This window comes from Cebus imitator, unplaced genomic scaffold (genome assembly GCF_001604975.1).
Source record: "Cebus imitator isolate Cc_AM_T3 unplaced genomic scaffold, Cebus_imitator-1.0 Scaffold112, whole genome shotgun sequence".
NCBI classification, from domain to species: Eukaryota; Metazoa; Chordata; class Mammalia; order Primates; family Cebidae; genus Cebus; species Cebus imitator.
Genome location: NW_016107427.1, coordinates 2,933,573 through 2,944,764, shown reverse-complemented (window position 1 = coordinate 2,944,764; position 11,192 = coordinate 2,933,573). Strand labels below are relative to the sequence as shown.

General features: G+C 58.2%; 1 protein-coding gene across 1 annotated transcript; it reads right to left on the bottom strand.

The window, feature by feature from the left end:
- Positions 1–6,236: 6,236 nt before the first annotated feature.
- Positions 6,237–10,612, bottom strand: CSTB (cystatin B). Its single transcript, XM_017538549.1, has 3 exons — positions 10,378–10,612; positions 6,943–7,044; positions 6,237–6,617 (listed from the first exon to the last, which is right to left on the bottom strand). Exons 1-3 carry the CDS (start codon positions 10,441–10,443, stop codon positions 6,489–6,491), a joined length of 297 nt encoding a protein of 98 aa, XP_017394038.1. The 5' UTR covers positions 10,444–10,612; the 3' UTR covers positions 6,237–6,488.
- Between the last annotated feature and the right edge of the window lie 580 nt (positions 10,613–11,192).

Here is an 11,192-nt window from a genome sequence, read left to right as displayed (position 1 = left end):
CTCCTGCCCCTGCAGTGGAGGGGGCTCTGTGCTACTCTGGGCCTACAGGCCTAATCCTGGTGGGCATGAAAGTGTCCTGAGGCTGCTGTGACAAATTTCTACAAGTTGAGTGACTTAAAGCAACACATTTGTTCTCTTACAGTTGTAGGGATGGATGTCTAAAAACAGGTCAGCCTAGCTGGTTCCTCCCGGAGGCTTGGAGGGGCTGAATCATTTTCCTGCCTTTTTCCATGTCTGGAGGGCACCTGCATCCCTTTGCTCATGGCCCCTTCCATCTTCACAGCCAGTAGTGCCAGGTCTTCCCATCTCTCCCTGACTGTGACCTCCTGCCTTTCTAAGGACCCCATGTGACGTTGGACCCACCTAGAGAATTTAGGGTCATCTCTGGTTTCAGGATCCTTACTTTAATTCCACCTGCAAGTCCCCTTTGCCAGGTAAGGTCACACATTCACACGGTCCAAGGATGAGGATGTGGAGCTCTTTGAGGGCCATGATTCAGCCCACGGCGTCTGGTGACAGGAATGGAGTGTGTCCTGCAGCGGGCGGGCCTGTCCCAAGTCCAGGGAAGCAGAGAGGTGAAGAAAGAAGCTGCCCAATCCGGTTTGTCAGGAAGAAACATTTAACAGGGACTTAGGAACAGAAGCCATGCCTGTGTCTGGGGCCCACCCCTCGCCCCCAAGCCCAGGCTTGTGTCCCATAGGTGAGAGGTCTGTGGTTCAGAAGGGATGTGCTCAACGATGGAAGCAGACCACATCCCAGCTGTTTACCTGAAGGGCAGGATTTAGGGTAAGTACCTGCTCTTACGCAAGGAACAACAGACGAACTGAAAATCTCAGAGGCCTTCCCAGAACTGGGGCTAATCAAATGCCAATACCACAGGTTGGCCTCCAGGCTGGAGCTGCTACGGTATGTCCAGGAGTGGGGCAGGTCCTGACTCGGTCACCTCCCCCTCCAAGGGTCTGAGCCAAGTACCCAGCAGGAAGCCTGCTCAGCCCTGAAGCCTCAGCCTCTGTGAGGACTCCAGCTGGGCCTTCTTCCCCTGATAGGGTGGAAAGGCCAGCCCTGAGTCCAGAACCTGTCCTCGAGGCCACACTGGTTTAGGGGTCCAATTCTAGGATCCTAGGAAAGGGGGCCTGGGCTCCAGTGGCGTGGGGGTGAGGACAGCAGAGGGAAGGAGGCCGGGAAGGGAGAGAAGGGGCCCGATGGGCAGTGAGGCTCGCGGGGGCTTCTCTGGTGACCCCACCGGCAGGGTGTGGTTGTGGACAACTCCCAGGGTTCAGGGTCCTTCTGCTGGGCCCTTTGGCACTGGTGAATACCTGTCACACGCTCGCCCAGATGGACTGACCTTGAGAGTTTGCTGTCACCCGTACTCCACCCTGGCAGGACCTTTCCAAGACACTAGCGGGGACAGGCCAGGCCTGGCCAGCGTCAGGTAGGCTGCACTCTCCGGAGGCTCTGATGGCAGCCACCTTGCCCCAGCTGGGATTCTGCCTCAGTTACTGCAGCGAGGAGGTCCCCACAGCTGCAGGTTCCGGCTGAAATAGCCCTTACCTCCTCGAGGTAGGCGCGGCCCCTGTACCCTGCCCTGCTCATGCCCCCATGCACACCAGCTCCCAGCAAGCCCGTGCCCCTGCCAGAGTCGGGAGAGGAGAGGCGAGACAGGCTTATCTTTCCTTCTTTTTTTTTTTTTTAAATAAGATGGGGTTTCACCATGATGGCCAGGCTGGTTTTGAACTCCTGACCACAGGTGATCCACCCACCTCAGCCTCCCAAAGTGCCAGGATTACAGGCATGAGCCACCTCGCCCGGCCCTTTCTTTTTTTTGAGACAGGGTCTCACTCTGTTGCCCCAGCTGGAGTGGAGTGCGGTGCAGTGGTGAGATCTCAGCTCACAGCAACCTCTGCCCAAGCAATTGGGCTCGTACAGTCCTCCCACTTCTGGCTCCTGGGCAGCTGGGACCACGGGTGCACCACCACGTCTGGCTAAACAAACAGCTTTTTTTTAGCGATGAGGTCTTGCCATGTTGCCCAGGCTGGTCTGGGAGTCCTGGACTCAAGTCATCTTTCCTCCTTGGTTGATTTTTCTTTCAACAGTGTGAAAATGACGCAGAAGGCTAGAGCCATGCGCTAAGCTAGTGGCCCTGAGTTCACACCCACTGGCCCCGAGAAAGCAGTCCTGTGTACAGCCTCCTCACTGCTTTCTATGCATGTGCTGTGGACATGGGAGCCTCGCAGGCACACACATGTGGAGATGCAGACACAGACGCGCACGCACTTGGACACACGCAGACACGCGGACACGCACACATGCAGACACACACTTGGACACGTGGACATGCACACACATGCGGACACGCACACACACTCGGACACACACAGTTGGATGCATCCAGACAGCTCCTAATTCTTCACGCCCCTGTTACTCTCGGGAGCTGCACAGCGACGCCCGAAGTCGGCCTGTGTCGTCTCTGAGGGTCGTCTTCACTTTCCCTTGCTGAGGGGATGGTGCCCCCATGCACGCTCTGAGCCCCAGTGTCCTTAGTGAGGCCACCCTGCGCTCTGCCCCTGTGACCCTCCCTGCCTTAGTTTCACCCTCCCTGGACATGGAGGCTGGTCCTTCCCTGAGGGGGAGTCGCAAGTCGTTTGGCTTCTTCCCCATCTCCTACTTGTAGCCCCCAGATGTGCTGCCCTGGGCCCTGCCTCGGTTTCCATAGGGAAATGGCACAGGTGGCACTCCCTCCCCTGCCGGCACCCTCATCTCTGATGGAGACCGTGGCCTCTCCACCCAGAGGCCAGCCACCTCTCTGAGCTCTGTCTGCCTATGTCTCTGGCTGCCACGGGCCCCACCAGCACATTGGCCCGTTGGCCTCTCAGCAGGCCCTCCCCTCCCTCCGCCTCCACCTCCCCCCCACTGGCTGTCAGACTCAGACCTTCACGAGCCGCTCCTGGGCAACGCTGTCTCAGCAGCACCCTGGTCAGGGCTGTGGTCAGGCCATGGAAGGGGCCCCCTGGCTGAGACTGTCAGGCCTCCACGTCCAGGCCTGGCCATTTTAGCCTTGGTGACCCACACGTACGCCTCTGGAGGGTCTCCAGGAACAAGAAAGTCTGCAGCAACCACAAGCAATCAGGTGGCCTATATCCATTACTCCTGTTCAGCCATGCAAAAACTTCCCCCCTCGGACACTGAGTTTCTTAAGACCCCCACCCCTGTAACTCTGTAACCTCTGCACCCTCCCCTCTGACTGCAACCCATACTCCCCACTCTATGCTCATGCCTGATTGTAATAAATGACCTCTACCTTTGTCATGCCCATCCCGTGATGCCCTTCCCTTCCCTAAGATAACCAGCCCCCACCCTTGATGTCATGCACGCTGTGACGCCCTCCTCCTCCCCAAGACAGATGACCACCCTTAGCTGACCATTTGCCCCAACCTATATAACCAACCCCCTTTCCCACCCCCTGTGCCTAAATCCTTTCTCGGACTTGGCCCACTTGCACCCAAGCGTGAAATAAATGGCCTTGTTGCCCACACAAAGCCTGCCTGGTGGTGTCTTTACGAAAGCAACACATGTGACAGAGACCAAAGCCTATACCCCCAAAAGAGGTCACCCTGCCTGTGCCAGAAACCCTGCCAAGCACATTTGCACCCCTGGAGTGTGGGTGCAGAGGCCAGCCACATTCAGCAGTTGCATGTTCATTCCGGCTGTGATTCTTATCCCTGGGCTCAGGGCCGGACCTAGACACACGAGGCCGGGCAGGCGTGAGCCAGCAGCCCTCAGGATCTGTTTCCTGTGATCTTCTGACCCTTAAGGAGCACAGAGGAGGACGGGGAGGATGGGAAAGGGAGAGAGGCCAACGGCGGCCGAGTCCAGCCCCTCCCGACGCTCCCAGGCTGGGCAGCAGCCTCCTGAGCAGCACAGAGACCCCTCTTGTCCTTCCAGCCGGCCCTCAGGGGCTCGCCCCTGCCCCCCGCAGTCGGCCTTGCGGTCACAGCTTTCCTCAGGGACATGTAGCTCTCTCCACCCTGCACGTTGCCGGCGGAGCTCCCTGTCCCCAGATCCCAGTGTCCCTGCCATAGTTCAGCTGTTAATGTGGCCACATGTGCTGCAGAGGAATCTGGGAAGTGTGTCTTTTCCATTTGTGCGGCTGCAGAGGAATCTGGGAAGTGTGTCTTTTCCATCTGTGCACAGTTGTGTAGTTTTTCTCGCCCTTAAGGGAAGTGGGCAGAAGGATCTGGGCAGGGAAGGCCCATCTCTGGCCACCTATGACACTGTAAGTCTCTTAGAGAGGGGCCACACCTGTCTCGCTCTGCACGCAGACCTGCAGGGCACCTGGCACAAGGACACTCAGATGTGGGCAGGAGCGGGAAGGGAGAGGCAGCCTGGAAAGGAATGAGTGTGATCTCAGTCGATGGTCGGGGCTGGCTGTGCCGTGGGAGCTCGCAGAGCACTGAGCTTCCGAATCTGGAGCCCTAACCTGGCCTTCTGTGGGACGGAAAAGGGGACTTAACACTGCTTCCGGGCCGCTCGATGAGGCCGCCCTAGATACTCTACCTGGGAGTGGAATGATGAGATCACTCAAGCCTACCGTTTTCTCTCCCGTACAATTTGCATCCAATTACGTTATTCTGTCTTTAGTGCGAATCTAATCTCATCTCCAGCAGCTGCCCTGCTTCAGAACGCACGTTTCCTGACAGCAGTGAGAGGGTGCGTGAGGCTGTAGCAGCGTCTCCCGGCTCCTCTGGGCTGGGGAGGATACCGCTGGCGTTGCCTGGCTCCCCCAGACCCTCTCTGCACAGACAGAACCTGAGCTAACACAGAGCCTGGCTGCCCTGTTGTGCCAAATCAGGAACACAAAGACGGCAAAACCTGCAGGCACCGGGCGCCGCCAGTGGCTTACAGCTGTAACCCATCCCACCACTTTTCAGGGTTGAGGTGGGTGGATCAGTTGAGCTCAGAGTTCATGGCCAGCCTAGGCAACAGGATGAAACCCCGTTGCTACAAAAAACACAAAAAATTCGCAGAACGTGGTTGTGTGCCCCTGGAGTCCAGCTGCTCAGGAGGCTGAGGCAGGAGGATCACTTGAGCGAGGGGAGGCTGAGACTGCAGTGAGCTGTGATGGCCAACGGCACCCCAGCCTGGGCAATAGAGAGAGGCCCTGTGTCAAAAAAACAAAACCAGGCCTGGAGCGGTGACTCACACCTGTAATCCCAGCACTTTGAGAGGCCGAGGCAGGCGGATCACCTAAGGTCTGGAGTTTGAGACCAGCCTGGTCAACATGGTGAAACCCCGTCTCTATTAAAAATGCAAAAATTAGCCAGGCATGGTGGCAGGTACCTGTAATCCCAGCTACTTGGTAGGCTGAGGCAGGAGAATCGCTTGAACCCAGGAGGCGGAGGCTGCAGTGAGCCGAGATGGCGCCACTGCACTCCAGGCCAGTGACGAGAGTGAAACTCCATCTCAAAAAAACCAAACAAAAACGAAAAACCTGCCAGCTTTGGGAAAAGTGACACTCACTGAGAATTCTGGGTGGAGGGTGGGACACCCGACCAAGGTGACAGTGTCACTCAAGAGTGGGTGACCACAGGTTGGGGACCCACAGCTGCCTGCTCAGCCCAGGGACCGTGCCTACCTCGGGAGCTTCAGAGCAAGGGTGTGGGCTCTCAGCATGGGCCGGTTCCTTGCCTAGCATCTGCTCAGCGCGTCTACACCGGCTGGGGTCCCAGTGGAAAGAGGCGGCGTTCACGGGGGCAACCTGAGGAGCGTCTGGTGTCCAGTGTGTGGAGCTGTGTTCTCGTTCAGGACAGGCCCCGCATTACCAACAGGGAGCTCAGGACAGACGGCTCCACGGGAAAGCTGAAGCCTCCCGCGCCGCACGGCGTTCAGCGAGGCCACGGGCTATTCCGCACGTGCAGCAGGCTGTGCTGCCGCCTCTGTACCGGAGCATGAAGGGTGTGAGTGTATGAGATCTGAAGCCAGTTATGCTCCGGAATTGGACTTACTCACACTACTTGATTTTATGGGAGAAACTGAGGCTTGGGGCCAGGATACACTCAGAGCAACAACATGCAAATTGTGGTGGTTAGGCGCACAGCCAGCGGGGGCGGTGTCCCTCCTGAGCCCACCACCACTTGCTGTGTGAGCCGGGCAGTCTCTGCAGCCTCCATGCCCCGAGAAGGACCTGCCCAGGGTGGTTCAGACGAAGAAAACATTCCAAAACAAAGGAGGCGGTCTGCAAGGATTTTTAAAATATATATTTTTTGAAAATATTTTGAATGTAATTAAGATCCCTGATTGGAAGAGGGAAAAAAATCAACACAATGAAATTTAGGAAGCAAAATGCAAGAGCAGCTGCTGCGTCCGGCCCCTTCCACCCGTGGGGCGCTGCCGGGAGATGCCCATTTTATGATCCAAAGCGCACGCTCTGGTCGACGCAGAGTAATTTAATTACCAGCCTTCTGGTGGAAGGACCCTGTCCGAAGTCAGGGTCAGAAATAGGACAGCTCATCATGCTTGGCTTTGTTGGTCTGGTAGTTAGACAAGGTCAAGGGCTTGTTTTCGTGAGGGAGACTCTGGAATACTCGCAAGTGGACAAATTCCTCGTCACCGACATGCACCTGGGGAAGACAGTGGAGTGAGCGCAGCCTCTGATCCCGAGTGCCCTGCTGTACGCCCAGGTCATGAGCAGCCAGCTGAAGACAATCCCTCTTCTCCCGCAAGTGTGGTGGACGCCTCGCACCCCACATGTGTCCCCTTAGGGTTCTTAGCTCCCCAGAAGCCCTAGCCCTTCTCCTGAAAGGCTGACAGACACACACAGTAGGGTGCTTATCTTACAGGACACCCACAGGGCACCCCAGCACCCGAGGCCACACAGCCCGGGCCTGCACAGGCAGCTCCCGGCAGCACCTGTTCGGGGCAGGTCCGCCCAGGCCCACACTCTACCTTGATGAAGTAGTTCGTCCCCGCAACCACCTGGCTCCTGAAGGACACAGCCTTAAACACGGGGAACTTCTTGTTTGCTTTTTCTTCAAGCTGGGACCTCACCTAGGCAGAGGGCACAGGAGGGGGATGACTCAGGGCTTCCTGGATTCCGTCCTGCACACGTGTGTGCACACACACGTGCACACGTGCACACACGGGATGCTGATACTGGCTCTCCACACGATTGTCTTACAACTGAGGGGATAAACTGTCAGCCTAAGAATAAAGTAGAAAAAAACAGTTCTGGCCAGGTGTGATGGCTCAAGGCCGTAATCCCAGCACTTTGGGAGGCTGAGGCAGGCAGATCACTTGAGGTCACGAGTTCGAGACCAGCCTGGCCAACATGGCAAAACTCCGTCTCTACTAAAAATACAAAAATTGGCTGGGTGTGCTGGCAGGCGCCTGTAATCCCAGCTACTCAGGGGGCTGAGGCAGGAGAATCAGTTGAACCCAGGAGGCAGAGGCTGTAGTGAGCTGAGATCGCGCCACTGCACTCTACCCTGAGCAACAAGAGCAAAACTCCTTAAAAAAAATTAAATCGGCTAGGCATGGTGGCTCACGCCTATAATCCCAACACTTTGGGAAGCTGAGGGGGGTGGGTCACTTGAAGTCAGGAGTTCGAGACCAGCCTGGTCAACATGGTGAAGCCCCATCTCTACTAAATATACGAAAATTAGCTGGGTGTGGTGGCGGGTGCCTGTAGTCCCAGCTACTTGGGAGGCTGAGGCAGGAGAATCACTTGAACCAGGAGAATCACTTGAACCAGGAGGCAGAGGTTGCAGTGAGCCGAGATCATGTCACTGCACCCCAGCCTGGGTGATAGAGTGAGACTCTGTCTCAAAAAAAAAAAGGCCAGGCATGTGGCTCACATCTGTAATCCCACCACTTTGGGAGTCTGAGACACATGCATCACTTGAGGTCAGGAGTTCAAGACCACCCTGGCCAATATGATGAAACCCCACCTCTACTAAAAATACAAAAATTAGCTGGGTGTGCTGGCTTGTGCCTGTAATCCCAGCTACTCGGGAGGTTGATGCAGGAGAATTGCTTGAACCTGGGAGGCCGAGGTTGTAGTGAGCCGAGATTGTGCCACTGCACTCCAGCCTGGGAGACAGAGTAAGACTCCGTCTCAAAAATAATAAAACAACAATAATAATAATTAAATCTAATGAAGTTTAAAAGTACTGTGGGGCCAGCCACAGTGGCTCATGCCTGTGATCCCAACACTTTGGGAGGCCAAGGCAAGAGGATTGTTGGAGCCCTGGAGTTGGAGACTCCATCTCTAAAAATAAAGTCAGCCCGACGAGGCAGCATGCTTCTGTGATCCTAGCTACTGAAGAGGCTAAGGTGGATCGCTGGGACCCCGGAGTCCGAGATGACCACAAGCGATGATCGCACCACTGCACCCCAGCCTGGGTGATAGGGTGGGACCATGTCTCAAAAAAAAAAAAAAAAAAAAAAAAAAAAAAAAAAAAAAAAAAAAACACGTGCTGTTGCCTAGGTTAATGGGAAGGCCTAGGAGCATCCCAGAGTGACGAAGCTGGTCCAGAGAATTCGGGGCTTAGTTTGAAAAAAACAAAACAAAGCGGCAAGCGTGCCAGTTGGGAAAGAAAGGGGGTGGCCCAACATTACGGTTGGTGGAGCCACCAGGACAACTGGGCCCAAGGTACCGCCACCTCCCAGCACCAGGGAGGGCCCTTGCTGGGACAGGCTGAAGGGCACGGCCTGGGGCCCGGGCAGGAAGGGCTGGGAGGTGCAGAGGGGAAGCTGCCCTTCCACTCCTGTTCTCTGGGTAGGTGGAGGAGGGGGTGCCCTCCTGCGCCCCTGTTCTCTGGGGAGGTAGGGAGGGAAAGGTGCCCTCCTGAGCCCCTGTTCTCTGGGGTGGTGGGTGAGAAGTACCCTCCTGCCCTCTGTTCTCTGCCCAAGGCTGCCATGCTTCTCGCTGCACGGGCACAGTGGCTACCTGTGTCTGGAACCAACCTGTGTGCCCCCTCCCAGCAAGGTACAGAGGGCCTGCAGGGACGCACCAGTGCGGCGGCCCTCACCCCCAGACACCAACGGGCCCAGGTTGGGTCTTGCCTACAGACCCATCCAGGGTGTGGGAGGATGAGGATGCGCCTCTCTCTTTGCTGGGTAGGAAAGTCTGCAAGGCACAGTGGGGAAGCCCCAGGAGAGGCGGCCGTGCCAGGCAGAGGTGTTGGTTCCAGGCCAGGCTACCTGCTCAGCACAGGCACTGACGCTGCTGACAGGGAGCAGCGTCGGCTGGCCTCTCACCAGGGGAGCCCCAGAAGTGCAGGATCAGTTAGGAAGCCACAGGTGACCAGTCCTCCGGGGTCACAATGAAGGCATGGGGACGGCTCTGGGGGAAGGTCCCCCACGCAGTGGCACAGAATGAAGGACTCTGCTGGCCTTTGGGCTGGGTCAGCCTCTGGTCTCCACCCTCCTTGTCTACAAAGTATGACAGGAACCCTCGGCCCAGCACACTCCCATAGGAGTCAGTAAGACAGGACCCGACTAGGGGAGGCCAGAGCACCCTGCCCTCCCCTCCCAGCCCTTCCTCAGAGACCACCCGGGAGGGGGCTGGCCTGGTTCACGTGCCCGTCCTAACGTCCCTCCCAGTAGCAATGGCTGTGCCTACTCCGGTCACTTTTGAGATAGGGACTCTTCTCTCCTGGCTGCCACAAGAACTCATTCCAAGCTCAGAGTGGGTGACAATGAGGGATTTCTCAGGCCTGAAAAGCCGGAAAACAGGTAAGGAAGAGCAAGGCTTCTATGAGGAGCTGTGGGGAAGAGGAACCACGTTTCCAGGCACAGTTCCCACAAGCAGTCTGGGCAGGCAGGGGCCAGATTTTCCTCATTTCCAAACGTGTCATGGGACTGACTCATGCCCCCCCCTTCCCGCAGTCAGATGGTCAAAACCGCCTGAGTGGTGACACTGTGGCCTGACTGCATCTGGATGCAGCAGCAGGGGGGGAAGTTAAAGGAGAAAGAAGGCTGGGCGGTGGCGCACGCCTGCAAAAATCCCAGCACTGTGGAAGGGCGGGGCAGGAGGTCGCTTCAGCCCAGGGGTTCAAGACCAGCCCGGCAACATGGTGAAACCCTGTCACTACTAAAAACACCAAAAACTAGTCAGCGTGTGGGCGGGCACCTGTAATCCCAGCTACTCGGGAGGCTGAGGCAGGAGAATCGCTTGAACCTGGGAAGCGGAGGTGGCAGTGAGAGGAGATCGCACCCCTGCACTCCAGCCTGGGTGACAGACTCCATCTCAAAAACAAAAAACACAGGCCTCAGCACCGCCCGGGGTCGTAGCGGGGCCCAAGCGGCTTCCCCAGTCCAGCAGCCGCGCCCCGAGGCGAAGGCGGGACCCCCAACGGCGCGTCCCCGCGGCCCGCCCACCTGGTCGGCGATGTTCTGGGTCTCGGCGGTGGCCGGCTGCGCGGCGGAGGGCGCCCCGCACATCATCGTGGCGAGGACAGAGGGGCTCGGCGAGCGGACTGGGAGAGGGGACGCGGCTGCTCCTCCGCTCAAATAGACGCGGCGGCCACGTGACGCGCGGGCGGAACCAAGGCGCGGGGAGGGGCGGCTTGGCTTGGGAGTCCCCGGCGGGGTCGCGGTGGCCCCGCAGGACGGGGCGCGCGAGGCAGGGCGCAGGGCAGGGTGCGGAGCGGGGAGCCTGGCCAGCTCCCGCCGCGGGCTCCGTCTCTGCGCCCAGGGCCGGTGTCAGGAGGGAGCTCCCCCCTCCCCGGGTTGGTGCCGTCTTCCCTGGCGCGAGTCACGAGGGCCGGGGCGGGGGCGCGGCCGAGTGTCGCCGGCGGGCTGGGCGTGCGGGGTGGGGCGACAGGGGAGGGGCCGCGAAGTGGGCGCAATCTTGCAGGGTGGCGGGTGCGCGCCGCGCCCAGGGGAGGGCGCGAGTGGGGTGGGCGCCTTTCTGCAGGGTCAGGGGTCCCGGCCCCGCGGGGGCAGGTGTGCAGGCTACAGTGGACGTCACTGCTCGTGACCCGGGGCACGGAACGCTGAAGGGGATGGACAGAGGGGCCCGGGGAGGGGAGACGGCGCCCACGCGCCTCGGGCTGGGTGGGGACAGGGCGTAGAGCAGAGGGATGAGAAGAAGGCAGGGCTCGCTGGTGCGATTGGGGCTTTAGGATTTCTCTTTCTTTTTTGTTTATTTATTTTTATTTTTTTTATTCTTGAGTCTCGCTCAGTTGTCCAGG